We start from the raw sequence: 17,138 nt of genomic DNA on the forward strand, positions 1-17,138 counted from the left end.
TAGATGGAGATGGAATGAGTTGCGATTTAGGGATTTAGTTTATGATTTCAGTGTTATATACCCAAAATTTCAGTGTTGTGATTTACAGATTCTCGTTGCGATTTACGGATTATCGTTGCGATTTACAGATTCTCGTTGCGATTTACGGATTATCGTTGCGATTTACGGATACGCGTTGCGATTTACGGATTATCGTTGCGATTTACGGATACGCGTTGCGATTTACGGATACGCATTGCGATTTACGGATACGCGTTGCGATTTACGGATACGTTGCGGTTTACGGATACGCGTTGCGATTTACGGATACGCGTTGCGATATACGGATACGCATTGCGATTTACCCATACGCGTTGCGATTTACGGATACACGTTGCGATTTACGGATACGCGTTGCGATTTATGTGTTCGCGTTGCGATTTTCATATTCGCGTTGCGATTATGGAAAATCGCAATGCGAATTTGTACTATCGCATCGCGATTTTCAAGAATCGCGTTGCGATTCTGGAAACTGATTTGCGATTCTGGGGATCGCGTTGCGATTTTTATTTCGCGTTGCGATTTTGTTGGTCATTTTGGCAAATCCAAAAAAAGTTGGTTAAAATCGTATATTATAACTTTTTTTTGGTCACTGAGGCGATTTTCTCATATAAAAATTACAAAAGTTATATGAATTCAATTAAGAAAGCAAAATCTTTTCTCTATGAATGTGTAAATATAAATCATTTGGCTCGTACATGTCAGACGTCAAAGTATCTTGTGGAACTTTATTAACAATCATTAAACGATATTGAAAAATAAAATAAAATTCATTTCTAAGAATGACAAAGATGGTTATTACATTATTGGTCCAACTCAATTGGAAGTCAATGATTTCTTTACCCCAAAAGGGAATAATTGTTATTTTTAAGAGTAAACTACAAGTTTAGTACCAAAACATCAATTTTTTCATTTTAGTACCTAAACTTTTATTTGTTTCAAAATTATACCTAACATTTACTTTTTATTTCATTTTAATACCCCGCCGTTAAAAACTTTACATAAATTCTACACAAAACATTTTTATGGGTAAATTACATCATTCATCACTTAACTATCTTCTCACTCTATTTTGGTCACTAAAGTTGAAAAATTTTCAATTTAAATATTCAACTTTCAAATTGCTCATCTAGTTTATTTTATTAATAATTTTTGTGACATGATATTTTTTATTATTATTTTATTAATATATAATGAAAACAAAAAATTTAAAATTGAAAGTTAGAATGATTAAATTAGAAGTAATTTGAAAGTTACGTAATTAAATTAAAAATAAATAAATTTCAAATACCAAAATAGGAGTGAGAAGATAGTTGAGTGACAAATGATGTAATTAACCATAAAAAGTGTCATGGTGTAACAATTCCACTAAATTTTTAACAGTAAGGTACCAAAACGAAACAAAAAGTAAACGTTAGATATGATTTTGAAACAAATGAAAGTTTAGGTACTAAACCGAAATAAAACTGATAGCTTAGGTACTAAACTTGTAGTTTATCCTAAGATTAAATTATATGATAAACCAAAAGTTTACAAGTTCAAACATTTTAATTAGTTGGCATGATTGATTAGACCATCTCAATCACTAATGATGTGGAAAATTTTATATTGAGGTTTACATTAACATTAATTAAAAGAACGCAAGCTTTTTTTTCACAAAAGGGATTTAAAATTTCACTAGTTCAAGTTGAGACTAAATATTTTGTATATCTTATTGAAATATGAGTCCATTTATTCACAATGTGAAAAGCTTTGATATGATTTCAACAGATGCATTTACAATATAAATTACATATATGCTATCAACTCACAACCTGTAATTTGTTTCTTTGAACAATTAGAAAAGGCAAAGTTTTAGATTATACAATTAAGACTTTTCGTCTTGCTAAAATTAATGAGTTTATATTTCATATTTTTAATATATTATATATTCATTGAATAACTATTATAAAGCATATTGTTTATGAACAAACAAAAATGATTGATTGCCTCCTTTTAATAACTAAACTATGAGAACAAAACTTTTGGTATCTATATGACAATTTGCATATATAACTAATCTGAATTATGCCAATAAATTATCACAAGTTCTCCCAATAGCAAATGATTTTTGGTCTCATTTTAAAATTTTTGAGGGTGCAATAACGCACAAAGATGAGTCCCCATAAGGGATTGAGAATATATATTAGGTTTGAATTTCCTTTAATACTGAAAGATCTTAAGCCTTTTACGAGAAAAATATTTACGACTCGATTTATTGACTGTCATTTTAATGAATCAATTTTTTCAACATTGGGGAACAAAATAAACAGCCGAAAAATAAATAAGTTAGAATGAATATCATTATCTTATTTTGATCTACATACCCAATTATATGAACTGAAAGTTCAAAGGATAATTCATTTACAAAAATTAACAAATCAAATTCCAGATGTTCTTACTGACCTTAAAGGAGTGACTAAGTCACATATACCAACTGCAACTGCTCAAATTAAAATTGATGTTCCAAATGAACAAACTCTAGTTGCTAATGAGTCCCTAGCACGCTTAAAGCGTGGTAGACCAGTAAGTTTCAAAGATAAAAATCCTTGAAAAAGAAAAAGAGATATCTAATGATGGTTCAATCGAAGAATTAATAAAATTTGAAAAGTCTGTAGAAGATATTAAAGTATCTCTAGAAAAGACATTTGGCATAACTCAAGCTCCTAATAATAATGAAAATGTCTCAATAAATTATGTCATGTCTAGTAATAAGTAGAATCAAAATTAAATTGACGTCGATGATATTTTTGCATGCAATTTTCAACATTGGATTGTGTCATTACAGAGATCTTTAATGGTGTGTTCATGAAGGAGGTAAATACGCGTTGTACTCTGTTTTTTATCCATGATTTTGTCCTACTGAGTTTTCCTGAAAATATTTTAATTAGGCATCATGTCATGCGTATTTAAGAATGGTGTACTTTTTTCCCTTCATTGGATTTTATCCCTCAGAATTTTTCTAATAAGGTTTTAACGAGACATATTTTACTGATGAGCATCCAAGGGAGAGTGCTATAAATAACATTTATTAAAGTGGATGTTCATTCCATTAATGTTTCACTTTTCCTAATTGATGTACATTAACGTATAAAGGTTCAATATGGAACCTATAAAAGGGATGCATGTATAAGCTTATAATATGAGCAATAAAAGATTACTATTCACTCTCACATTGTATTCTATATTAATATATAATTTTATAACATAAATAACATAATAAATAATTGATAAATAGAAATAAATGATTATATACCACAATTTTTATAATATCGAAGTGTGATAAAACCTTTAAGCTTGCAATAATATTTTAATACATGCTTGAAAAAGAATCATAGGAGACAGTCTAAACCGAGCCAGAAATTAAGGGAAACAATGAAATCACCAAACATTAAATTGCAATAGACCATCTAAAAAGAAAGACTTGAAAATTTTTAAACTTCTTTATCTACAACGGTCAATAGAAGTATAATCTCTTAAGAAACATGAAAGAACTAAAAGAGGTTGAGAAATAGGAAAAACTATAAAGAAAATAAGAACAGCTTTTAATGTTTAGAAGTTCAAAATAGCTACTGCTGTAATTGTATGATCTATAGAACTTTGAAAACTAGGGTTTCATTTAGGCCTTACCAGGTAGGATGCCCATATCTCATCAGCAGGAGGAGGTGGCTGAACCCAGTTGCCTGGTATGCGGCTGCAGGCAAGTTGTATAATAAGTCAGCTATTCAAATGTTCTTATGCTCGTGCTTTATGTTGCATCCTAAAGCAGCTAGCAGTCTACAATCATATGCAAGTTTTTCTAGCAATGCAGAATCAGATAGCAGTTTACCATAAAGGGCAGATTGATGAAAAAGTGGTTGTACTGAGTAGAATCTTTACAGATGTAAAAAACAATTACAGCGATTATAACACCAAAAGTGAGGAGGAATTAGGGGAACTGCATATGTATACGATTAATGAAGTGCATCGCAGAAAAGGCTTGCTATACTTACCTTCCTCCAGGTCTGATATAAGCATCCCATGTCCTTCTAACCTGCATGTGAAAATTTAATGGGGAATTGAGTACGATAATGCAGCTGAATACAGATGTTTGCATATTCTTAAACCCATAAATAATGTATCATTCATGCAAGTGGAAAAAGAAAAGCAAATCCTGGTAATTGCGTAAGCCTCTTGAAATAAAAACATGGTGCCATGCACCAAACATCTAGACTCTGAAGAGAAGTAGCTGAACATGCCTCGATGAGTGTGCCCATATCAGAATTGCTTCCATGGTAATAGTGATAGAACTCGATCGGTTAATTGGTCAAAGAATCATATGCCCCAGAATAACCATGTCCCTCTACTATACTTTTGCCAGATTCCTTAACAGTGACTGCAGTAGAGTCCTTTTCATCCTCATTTGGTGCTATTTGATCTTTGCTCTCATTGTTTTCAGGCTGATTGCTGATAAGATCTTTTGAGATGGGCCTTTGAGTCTGAGTTGCCTTCCTAGTTTCCTCGGCAGTTGCAATGGCATCTTTAGCAGCATCTGTATCAGCTGCAGCCAAAGCTTGTCTCTCCTCTTCCTCAACTGCAGCTCGAACTTTCTCAAGAAACTTGTCATCTTCCTCTGGGAGAAAATGGCCTGCACAAGTCGGAAGCAACCTTAAAATTTCAGTAGAATCTAGGACAGTATAAATCTTTTGACATCACAGATATATAAACACTGTATTTCCCACACAGCAGGGTTCCTTGTTTTAATCATGTAAACTTAAGGGATTTTTTCCATGTGAAAGTTTCTCTTTACATACTATATTTTCCATGGACATTTCTAAAGGTATTCAATTCTCAGTTTAATATATCAACTACAAAGTGCAAACTTAAACAGACTAACATGCACCCCTAGGGAAAAAAAGATAGCATCTATAATGAATCTGCATATCAATTGCCGGCTTTAGAAGCTAAAGTCAATCTTACATGTTTTCACTTTGATGCTAGTTGAATAATGAAAAACAAAAGAATCCAAATATCCAATCACAAGTCACAGAAGCTAATTTACTCTAACAAATTAGCTAGGTTAATTTTGTTATAGTACCCTGTTTCGTCAATTTCTGGATCCTCATGGAGCGCAACTCTTGCAACTTCTCCACCATCAGAACTAGCTCAAGCTGACACATAAGACATACTATAAGAATAAACCAAAGGAAATGAATGAAATAACAAAAAAAGAAAGAAAAGAAAACCCTGAAATTAGCATTTTTCTAATGTTAACCTTGCTAGAGAATACAAATTAAGAGATAACCTACAAAAGGCATTGTATCAAAAGTACATAGGATGAGCATCAAAAGGCATTTTTAAACAAAGTGTTATGCAGCTATCAAATTGTAAAGTAGACAATATGAGCATAAACTAATTGCAGAGAAGAAAGAAACTTCTCGTGTTGATGGTGAGAAGGAAATAGTGACATACGAACATATCAGAATGCCTGAACACTTCCCATGCTTCTTCTTATCATAAGATTCTTGTACATATGAAACAAAGTGTAAAACAGTTTAACAAGTCTACAAAGGTATCAACTAAGTTAAATTACTAATTAATTTTGTGCCTCGAGTCAGAAAACAGAAACAAGAAAGAAAAAGAGTGCTCTAACATTTTGAAAGTGTTTACCTCAGATTCTAGTCTCCTTTTTTCTTCCTTGGCTTTAAGCTTTGCTATTTCCTTCATCTTTTCCACCTGGATATCAACTTAATAGTCATTACCAAGTGAAGAAAGTTTACAACAATGAAAGAAAGACAATGGAAAAATCAATTAAAATCAGTCGTACGTTCATAGCAATAAAACCCTTAAAAAACACAAAAAGACAGTAGTACCTTGCGGCTTGCAACGTCCTTGGCAATCTCCCTGGCTCTCCATTCATCAGCTTCTCGATCAGCTTGATCAAATCGTTCATGCTCCTAGCAACCATAATAAGCATAAAATATTAGCCATATACAATACAGGCCAGTAGGGGGAAATAGCAAGATAAGGAGAAAGCTTACAATGACAAACCAAGAAAACAACCTTAGCAAGCGATTCTGCAATTCGTTTTCGCTTCCTTTTCCTCCAAAGTTTATTCCTTTTATACTTCTTAATTTTATTGGTCAGTTTAGCTACAGCTGATTTCTCCTCCCACCGGGTCGCTTCATCCGAGACATATCTGAAGGGCTCTAACTGAGCTCTTAGCTTTGACATCAAAGCATTCGCTGCTTCCATAGAAAGTAATTCTTGAGTTTCCAAGTCAATCCCCCTATCTTCCAGATACTTCAAGAACTCGGAAACAGAAGGGTCCATCGACCCATTTTTTATCATCGTCAGTACCTCCAGCTCCTTTTGCCTATGGAACCATTGAGTTTTACTCGCAGGTAAATAAAATAAAAAAGTATACGGCATGGATAGCTGAAATGAGTAAATCATATAATTAAAACAGAAGTAACGTACACCGCATTTGCAAGATTGAGAGTATCTTGCAATTCACAAAGGCGATCACGCACATTTCTGGTCGCCCAAAATGTACTCGTATTCGGTGGTTCCGGCGGTAACATTGGGAACCAATGTGGCGGCGGCGCGTATTGGAAGTGAGCCGGATTCATTGCTAACTATAATTAATTAATTCAAAAAGAATAATTAAAAAACGGAATCAATGAATAGAGAGAGATTCATGATTTATAAGAGAGAGCCTAGAAATTTTCTTCAAATTAGATGACATGCTAAATAAGAAATTAGTTCGTTTACGGAAAAGAATGAATGAGAAAGAATATGAAAGCTCGTACCTTTTTGAAGAATTATTACCTTCAAAACCCTAGCACAGTAAAGCCTAAGATGACGATAAAAGTAACTGGATCCGGAGAAGAAACAAACATTTGAAGGGATTCAAGTATGGATTTGTGATGCGCACGAGATAGGTTGAGTCGGGTTTTCAATTAATTCATTTCGATCCGAAAATTATATATTATCTATCTGATTTGAACTCGATTTGAAATATATATATCTTTCACCCAAGTTGAATTCGAATATTTTTTTAAGATAAAACCCGAGTCCAACCGAAATAATATATTTATAACATATATTATCTTTATTTAATAGAAAATAAGGAATTAATTAAAAAATAATATATAAAGAGGTATTTTTGTAATTATCTTTATATATAAGGAAAATCATATTTTTTTCGGGTCGGGACGGATTAAATATTTTTCACCCTAAACCCGACCTAACTTAAACATAATCTCTAAACAATCTAATCCAACTTGACCCAAATTCGAAATTTTAAATAAAAACTTAACCCAATAAAATTCGATCGGGTCAAAATCCATGTTAAAAGTATTGTGTCCCAGTTCGAACGCGGGGAATTTAATAGTTGCGGCTTAAAATGGAAAATACAAGTGCCTGCCAACTGTTTGTGGAAATGTTTGGACCATTTACGCAATAACTGTTGAAATTTCCTTCTCACGAAGCTTTATCTGAAGCGTGTAGTGTGTTTTGATTGCTTTTTTTCTGGTTGAGCTGCAAGTTGTAAACTCGATTGCTTAGAAATTTCTCGTTAGGAGGTGATAGAAAGTGAAGTTCCTACTCTTTTTGTTCAGAACATCCCTACTAGTTATCACTGGAGTGGTTTAAGACAATTGTTTGGCAGGTATGGTATTGTGGTGAGTTCTTACATAGCAAGGAAGCTTGACAGAACAGGGAAGCGTTTTGGATTCGTTAGATTTTCCACAAAAGAATATGCTGATCGAGCAGTTAGAAGTCTAAATGGAGCTTTGATAGTTGGATATTGCTTATCAGTCAGAGAAGCTCGTTTTAGTATTTTGAGCAAAAGCAGAAAACTGTTAAACTCTTCACCATCCAATAATGCAACCGTGATTGTCCAAGATAAGAACAGCTCGTCTGGGGTTAGTGCAGAGAAGAAATCAATTAGGAGCAGGGTGAATGATGCCTATTCGGAGTTTTCGGTTTTCGTTAATTTTGTCAGTAAAAGGATTCGTGTTCCTACTCTTATGGAAGCATTTAAGGTTTATGGGGATGTAACAGACGTGTTTATTGCGTATAATAACAGGAGAAGGTTTTTAGCTGGATCAACTTTCGCTTTTGTCAGGTATAGAAGCAGAATTGAAGCGAATAAAGCGGTAAAGGAAGCGGATGGTAGGGTATTGGATGGATTTAAGATCAGAGTTTTCCATGATAAATCGTCTGAGAGCAAAAGAAAATGGGCAGATGTTGGAAAAAGGGCGAAAAAGGTATGGATGCCTGCTTTTAGAGATGGTAGGTCCTTTAAAGAAGCTCTGGGAGGTTTTCAGGCTGAACGTGGTGAGAAACAACAGATGGTAGAAGCTCAGCAGGTTGGCACCTCCAGTTGTCCTGAAGGTGTCCTGCATATTAATGTTGTTGATGATTGTGAGGTAAGTGCTCTACCTTTTCCTTCTGCTGATTTAAGGAATTTGATAATTCCAAAGAAGGAGGTATCGTGGAGAGAATTATGTTTAGTGGGAAAAATAAAAAAGAGTTTTAATGAAAATATTATTCTAACAGCTTTTAGAGCTGAAGGGTTGGATATTAAGGTGAGTATTTGGCATGATCTTCTGATGATTATTCATTTCAAGAATAAAAATGATCGTCAGGTATGTTGGCTAAAAAGAGATGAATGGATTAGCTCTTGGTTTGATGAGCTTGAACTTTTGGAAGGTTATGAAAATAGAGTTAAAGTTAAAGTTTGGGTTACTCTAAAGGATGTTCCTCCTTCGGTCTGGAGTGAGAGTTTTTTCAGGGGCATTGGTAGTTTGTGGGGCAGAGTTCTTCAAATTGATAAAGAAACCACTGACCGTGAAAGATTGATATAGCAAGAGTGTACTAGAATGCAATCTGAATCTTCGGTTCCTGGAAATATCTCCATTTATGCAATGGTTGCATTTACTGCATTAAAATTCTTACTGAATTGCAGGAAGAAGATAGAGAATTCATGGTACCATGGTGGGGGGTGGAGTTTGGCAAGTCGATGTAGAAGAAAAATCAATTGTCCAGCTCGTGAAATCGAAAATGAAGTAGGTGTTGGTCTCGGAGGAAGCCTGAGCGTGGAGCAGCAGGCAAATTCGGTTAATCAGGAATTGCAAATGACCGTGGCATCTCTGAAGGTGTTTGTTGTATGCAGAATCAATGGTGGAACTATCAGATGCAGTTGAAGATGGGTGGCATGAAGTTCCAATTATGGCATTTTCTGGTTAGCAGTTAACCTATTGATGAGAGTTTGAATTATTGGAAATCAATAGGGATGCTGAATTGAATTGGTCGACTCAAACCATTTCGAATAGTTCGAGGTTGCTAGATGTACCTATAGAACAGTGTCTTCATTGTTAGAAAAGGAGGAGGTTAATTCCGCTCGGATACGCGGATACAAAATGGGGGGGCGCTATAACGAGGTTCAATGATCCAGTTATTCCCGATGTGGTAAATTGTTCTAAATCGACTTCTAGACGGGTGAGTCGGGTTAGTCTCAAAACATCCACGAGATTTATCAATGCGAAAAGGAGAAAGCAACGCACTAAGGGACGGCATGAAAGACGAAATATAAGAGGTAGTTCACGCACAATGCTCCTATAGGTGATGAATATCTTGGTGGAGAGAAGAGTGTTCCTAATGAAGCGGAGAAGACAATAGAGATTGCCGAAGCTTTGGGGAGAGTTTCAGGGCCAAGAAGGGAGATTCTACAGAGACTGGAATCGATTGAGTAAAGGGGTTAGTCTTGTTTCTGGGTGTGTGCTGATGTTGTGTGCGCTTTATTTATATGGAACATAATTTAGTTGCTCTTTCTTGGAACGACGTAGATTGGGGAAATTTGAAAAGATAAGAGACGTTAGTAGGGTTATTGATTTAATAAAGTGAATGTGATGATGCTCCAGGAAACTAAGGTCTCTGATATGAATGGTTTCCTTCAAAGAAGATTAATTGGTAATTTTGATAGGGAGCTAGCGTTTGCGCCTGCTGAAGGGGCTTCGGGTGGCCTTATTTCCGTGTGGGATAGAAATGTGTTTGAGGTGAGTAACACTATTGTCTCTAGGCGAATGAATGCTCTCAAGGCAGGTTAGTCTTTAATAACATGATGGTAGGACTTATTAATGTCTATGGGCGAATGATCAAGCTGAGAGGAGGGATTTTTTCGACCATCTGAATGTTGTTATTTCTGTTGGAATATTCCTGTGATAGTGGGAGGTGATTTCAACGCTTTAGGAAGGATTCAGAAAGATTAGGGGTTCATTCTCAACCGTCTGCGACAAGGATTTTGATGAATTTATTGAGGTTGTGAGCTGATTGAGGTCCTAATATGGGCAGTCTATACATGGTACAGAGGTGGTGGGAATGTGGTAGCGAGTAGGCTGGACAGATTTCTGTTATCAACAGAAATTTACAGTATGTTTCCTCAATTGGTTCAAGATACACTTCCTAGGGGATTATCTGATCATAAACCGGTTGTTCTGAAAGAGAGGAGGTTAATGAGGTTCGCTAGACCTTTTAAATGGTTTAATCATTGGGCTGATGACTCTATTTTAGCCAAAACAATCAGTGATTTATGTGAAGCGAATCGAGGTAAAGGAATGAATAAAATTCTGCTGATGGTAAAGAACGCGACAAAGGAAAGAGAGGAGCACAAAGAGAAAATAAAACTCGGAATCTGTAGAAGAAATTGGGAAAAAAATTGATTCATTAGAAGAAAGCTCACTTTTGGATCCTACCAATACTCAAATCCAGATGGAGATTACATTGTTGAAGGCTAGACTGTGGAATATTAGGAGGAAGGAAGAACGTGAATGGCTACAAAAATCTAGGCTCAGGTGGTTTAAAGAGGGTGATAAAAATACTAAATTTTTCCATCTCTCGGCAGTATCAAGGGGGGCGAAAAAATCAGATCACAAGGATGAAAGTTCAGAATTCTCTTTTTAAGACACATGTTGGTATTCAACAAGCGTTTGTTAATCATTTCCGCGCTGGTTATAATGAGATGAAAACAATTCCACTGAAGAGATTTGATATTCCTCTCAAGAGGTTAAATGCGGCAACCAGAAGGATCGTAGAAAGCCCATGTTCGGAAGAGGAGGTTTGGCTTACAATTAAATCATCGGATGGATCAAGAGCGCCAGGTCCGGATGGGTTCAATCTAGATTTTTTTAAGAGATTCTGGAAGTATCTTAAAGGTGAAATTATGAAGTTTATGGAGGATTTTTTCTGGGGAAGAGTGGAAGACTTTTCTTTTAATAAATCTTTTATTGCGCTAATTTCGAAGAAAGCAGAGGCAATTTGTCCTGACGATTTCAGACCAATCTCATTGGTAGGTAGTTTGTATAAGATTGTAGCTCGTGTATTGGCAAAAAGAATGGGTAGTTGTCTTCATGAAGTGATTGGAGAAAACCAGTTCGCGTTTTTTGCTGGCAAACAGATAGTCGATTGTAGTTTGATAGCAAATGAAGTCATTGATGGGCTGTTTAAAAACAAAAAAGGAGCAGTGTTGATCAAGGCAGATTTCAGTAAAGCTTATGATACGGTTGACTGGTGGTTTCTCAATTTGATCCTGAAGAAAATGGGTTTCGGCAGAAGATGGAGAAAATGGGTTAATTCGTGTATCTCAACTCCTTCGATTGTAGTATTAGTTAATGGATGTCCGTCAAAGAGCTTTTCTATGAAGAGGGGATTAAGACAAGGCTGTCCGTTGTCGCCGTTGCTTTTTAATATTGTTGGCGAAGCTCTCAGTGGTATAATAAAGAAGGCGACGGACATAGGTTTATGTAGTGGGGTGGCAGTAGGGAATGGTGGCGTTGTTTTATCACATATCCAATTTGCAGATGATCTGCTCATTTTTTCAGATTCAAAACATGAGTCCATCTCTAATTTCTACCGGGTTCTTAAAATTTTCGAAGTGGCAGCTGGATTAAAGCTTAATAAGGAAAAAACTATGTTATTCGGCATAAACGAGGAAGCGAGTAGAGTGAGGGTTTGGGCAGAACCGATTCGCTGTGGTTGGGCTGAGCTTCCGTCGACATACTTGGGTCTACCGTTAGGGAACCGGAAGAACTCAAAGGTCATTTGGCAGCCCATTGTGGACAAAATCAAACATCAGCTCCAAAGTTGGAAAGGAAAACTACTTTCCTTTGGTGGAAGGTTAACATTGATCAAATCTGTTTTAGTTAATTTGCCTGTATTCTACTTGTCCATGTTTTCAATGCCTAAGTCCATAGCTGAGATGATAAATAGATGCATAGTAAACTTCGTTTGGAATTCTAAGACTGAAAGGAGCATCCATTGGATTAGTAGGGACAGTATCTGTAGACCCAAATCGCAAGGGGGGCTGGGAATTATCAATGTCAAAATTAGAAACCATGCTTTGCTAAATAAATGGATTTTGAGGTTTAGTGTAGAAAAGGACAGCTTATGGCGGAAGGTCGTTGTTGCAAAATATAATTACGATATGGATTCGATCATTCCTAAAGATGTTAAAATTAATAAATGTTCTTGGATATGGCGTAATATTGTTAATCCATCTGGGCTTAACGAGTCATGTTTCTTTAAAGAGTTGAGATGTATAATGGGGGATGGGAATAACATTCAGTTCTGGACAGATTATTGGACAGAAAAGAGATCTTTGAAAATCGCCTTCCCGAGAATATTTAGCATAGCAAAAAAAAAAAAGTGGAAAAATTAGTGAGTTCGGAAGTTGGACTCATGGTGTGTGGGAATGGAGGATTGAGCTGAGAAGAGCCTTCTTTGAGTGGGAAAAGCCAATTTGGTATGATTTCTTGAATGTTTTGAACAGAGCAGTTGGTATTCAAGGTATTGACAGGTTAATATGGAATGGATCAAGGGATGGGTGTTACAAACCGAAATCTTATTGCATAAAAATGGCTTCCCACGGCAATATTGAAGACCCAATTTGGAGATTGGTTTTGATTAAATTTGTTCCAATGAAGGTCTCCGGTTTTGTGTGGAAAGCAGTCCATCAAAGATTGCCGGTCATGTCTGAATTGGAAAAGAGAAGAGTTAACTGTGGTGATCAATCTTGTTGTATGTTTTGCAAAAGTGAGCTGGAAACAATTGACCATGTTATGTGTCATTGTTATGTTATTTGGGAAGTATGGCAACGTTGGTGCAGTGTTTGGAAAGTTAATTTGGTCCTCCCAAAGACAATTAAACAATTATTACAGGCATGGTTTTCACAGAGAATACGAAGGAATGTTCGGGGTCTATGGCAAATTGGTTTTTTTGGTTTAAGTTGGACAATTTGGTTGTGCAGAAATAAAACCAGATTCAATGGAGTTTCTTTTTCAATAGATCAGATATTTTATAAAGCTATGGTCCAGATAGGGGTGTGGGCGAATTACTTATGGCCGAGGCTGATTCCAATGGTTAATGAGTTTGTTTCTAATCCGAAAGCCATTGTCCGTGGTGTGCGATGATGTAATCTGGGGCGGTGTTATGGGATAGACATTTTTTCATTCTGATTTTACTGACTAAACGTTTCCAGGACTCCTGTTTTAGTGCTGCTTTGTTTCCACATTTATTGAAGATAATCAAGGAGTCAGCTGAGCTGCAGTACTTTAAATTTCTTCAAGATGATTCGTTTAATACAAGGCTCATTAATCAAAATTGTTAATTCAGTTCATGATGTTACTATGTATATTAGTGTACTGGATTTGGCAGTCTTGATTCCTTGGTGGTTTTGGTTTGTTATTGCGTTGGTTAATGAGGGGTGGGTTGTTTTTTGAATAGTTTATACTGTGTGGATGTTGTGGACTATGCACCAGTGGTAGTTTTTCGGAGATTGCAGGAACTGGTTATGTTTGGATGGGTTTTTGGATGTGCTAGGCGAGGCTAATGTTTGGCGTGATTCAGCTGCTTACCTGCGGATGGTTTCGTTTTATCCTTGCTTGGGGACCGGTTTCTGTGGTATTTCTTTTGTTCGGATAATCGCGCGGGATACTTGCGTCCTACAGATGGCCGTGGAGGGGTCCTGGTTGCTGGTATTGGAACTATTATGGGTATTTTGCAAATGGTTTGTCTTGTATCCCTTGGGTGTATGTTTGATTAATTTACTACTGTTGAGTCGTGCTTCTAGCTTGTTCACTCCAAAGCGCACTCTTTTTCCTCCAGATAGGTTTAGGGAGGTTTTTTAACGAGACATTTGGATGTGAAGTACTTTGTATTGTTTCTCTTCAATTACAAAGTATATCCCTTTTCAAAAAAAAATATGGATGAATTAGGCACGAGCTTCGATTTAGAAGAAAAGAAACAGATTATTTGCCAGATAAACTTCAACAATCAACATTTCAGATCCAATTCAGGCAGAAAATAGGCCCTACAAACCCAAGTTAATCCTACTCGACCCAAAATTTAATTAAGGTGATGAAGAGGTCTAATTATACTTAGGAATGTTCAGTTAGTTAATTTGATCGATCATGGAATCGAATTACTTAAAATTGAATCCATAGATTTTTTAGTCAAATTAATTTTTTAAAATATTATTAATCAAAAAAACTGAACATAGTTCTACTAATTCAATCGATTTGTAAAAGAATTTTTTCGTTAAATTAATTTAAGTTTTTTGTGGTTGTAAAAGGTAAAATTAACGGCAAGTCCCTATCCAACCGGTAGTCTTCTTCCCACTTTCGATCATTTCGTTCAATGCTTCTGGAGGTTGGGAGAATTCATGTAAATCATTATGCAGAGTCCATGCTTTCTTGGCCATGCTATCAGCTCTTTGTTCGTATCTCTTGGGGTATAACTGAATTTCACTTCCCAGTCCCTTTCTAAGAGTCTGTTGCAAGAGGAGGGTTAGGTTCCTCTTCCCGGTTGGTCTTTCTTTCAACAGGTTCACAATTTCAATGTTATCAGCTTCCATTACAACTCATTTAATTCCTGCATCCCAGGTAATTCGGAGATCTTCGAAGATACCCCAAAGTTCTGCTTCCAGAGTAGAACAATGCCCTATTATTCTCTTGGCGAATCCCCATAGCCAGCCATCTTTGTTATTGCGAGCTACCCCTCCACACGTAGCTTTTCCCCTGTTGCTTTTCCTTACCCCGTCAGTATTTTCCTTGCACCAGTGAGATTCGGGCGGCACTTAATGGGGTTGGCACGAGTCAGGTTTGTGTTTATTGGCTCCCTTAGATTAATTTGGGTTTAATATATGTATTTTTTCACTTGGATTAAAATTTAATTGGATCTTATAAATTCAATAGATTTAGCGTGGTTAAAAAATAGTTTGGTCTGATTCTTAATTGCTATATGCTTAAAATATATATATGTAATAAATATAACATATCAAATATTTAATATTTTCGATTACTTTGGTTAACTTAATTAATTAATCGATTTCGAATTGATAAACAAGTAATCAAATTTTAAAGAAATTTTAACCGTTAACCGATATAACATCTAACTACCCAATCAATTAATTGAACAAATTCCAATTCCATCGATTAATTCGATTAAAACTAAACGTGTAATATCTCCTCACACTCTTTGAAAATTTTGAATTGAATCCCTTGTTTTATTTAAGAATTATTTAAAGCCCCCTATTAATTGATTTTCATTAAATGTGTAGTCAATTTGACTTTAATTGTTAAACCAAATTTTAAATATGAGTAAATTACACCATTCATTTTAAATTTTATTCTTTCTCTTATTTTATTCACTGTATTTTGATTTTTTTCAATTTACTCACTAAATTTTTAAATTGTTCTTATTTTGATCACTCCAGGATGATATAGATTATTTTATTATTATTTTTATTATGACATGACAAATTTATTAATTTTTAATTCTAAATATAATTTATAATAATAATAATAATACCCAACCCCCAAACCTTGACAGCCCCTGTTTTGCAACTGGGTTAACCAAGAATAAAAGGATAGATGAAATGACCAAGCCTCCGAGCTTTCTCTTCTTTTTCTCCTCGCTTCCTTCGGGTATGCACCCAACGATCTACTCTCGTCATTGGCAAAAAGACTCCATACCTTAATCCTCATTACTGGCTTTTCCACAGTCGAAAGTCGAAACCTCATTTCTCCTCAACACCGTACTCCACCTATATGCATCTGTGGTGACATAGCCTCCGCCCCGAAACTGTTTGATGAAATTCCCCACTCGAGCAAGGATGTTTCGTACCAGACATCCCCGATGTCCTCCTTTTCACGTCAAAATAGATCTCGTGATGCTATACTTTTGTTTTCTCAAATGCTTGAAAATAATAGTGAAATCAATCATGTGACAATGATTTGCTTGTTTAGTGCGTCAGCATGTTTACGAGATGTTGGGATGGGGAGTTAGGGCCATGGGTATGTGGTGAAGATGGGCATGGAAGGAAGGTTGAAAATGTGTACATCTTGTTCACAGTCATCAGCTGTTGTTGGGATGAAGGTGAAGAAGGTAAGGATGGGGTTTAGATTGGAGGTTGAGGTTGGGGTTGGGGTTGGGGTTGGGGTTAGGGTTAGAAATTTTATTTATTATTATTATTATTATTTAAAATTATATTTATAATTAAATATTATTAAATTTTCAATGTCATCATAAAAAATAATAAAATAATTTACGTCATCATAGAGGATCAAAATAGGAGCAATTTGAAAGTCTAGTGAGTAAATTGAAATAATTGAAAGTACAGTTAATGAAATAGGTGATAGAGTAAAGTTTAGTGATGAATGGTGTGGTTTACTCTTTAAATATTAGACAGCCTTGTATTCAAACTTAATAGAAGTCCATTAACATTGTCATCAATCGAATCGTGCAATCTGGTTAAGGTGGCAAATATTTTAGTTTTGACAACCAATTAAAGTTCATGTCATGTAAAAGATTCTTTTTACGAGTTCGAACTGCTTCATCCGTTCCATCGATCTATCCCTATATTTACTCTTTAATTTTCCAAGTTTTCACGTCGACATCATCAACCCTCCTACTTTTTCTTTTTTCTCACAAGAACCACACCAAAGGTCCAAGATTTCCATTAAGACTTCTCATCATTCGCTACAACGATTTCCTACGACTTCTAAGTAAGCTGCAACGAT

At 35.5% G+C, this 17,138-nt stretch overlaps 1 protein-coding gene across 2 annotated transcripts; it reads right to left on the bottom strand.

Moving 5' to 3' along the window:
• Window positions 1-3,516: 3,516 nt before the first annotated feature.
• Window positions 3,517-6,929, bottom strand: LOC120165527 (U11/U12 small nuclear ribonucleoprotein 59 kDa protein). Of its 2 annotated transcripts, XR_005519821.1 has the most exons (9): window positions 6,864-6,929; window positions 6,538-6,699; window positions 6,121-6,433; window positions 5,931-6,014; window positions 5,728-5,793; window positions 5,156-5,228; window positions 4,317-4,705; window positions 4,071-4,111; window positions 3,517-3,772 (listed from the first exon to the last, which is right to left on the bottom strand). XR_005519821.1 is itself a non-coding variant. In XM_039175038.1 (7 exons), exons 2-7 carry the CDS (start codon window positions 6,687-6,689, stop codon window positions 4,377-4,379), a joined length of 1,017 nt encoding a protein of 338 aa, XP_039030969.1. In that variant the 5' UTR covers window positions 6,690-6,699; window positions 6,864-6,929; the 3' UTR covers window positions 4,250-4,376. The 2 variants fall into 2 exon arrangements, 1 of the variants encoding a protein (XP_039030969.1); XM_039175038.1 differs by lacking the exons at window positions 3,517-3,772; window positions 4,071-4,111 and having other exon boundaries at window positions 4,250-4,705.
• Between the last annotated feature and the right edge of the window lie 10,209 nt (window positions 6,930-17,138).

Source organism: Hibiscus syriacus, unplaced genomic scaffold, assembly GCF_006381635.1.
Source record: "Hibiscus syriacus cultivar Baekdansim isolate YM2019G1 unplaced genomic scaffold, ASM638163v2 tig00111582_pilon, whole genome shotgun sequence".
NCBI classification, from domain to species: Eukaryota; Viridiplantae; Streptophyta; class Magnoliopsida; order Malvales; family Malvaceae; genus Hibiscus; species Hibiscus syriacus.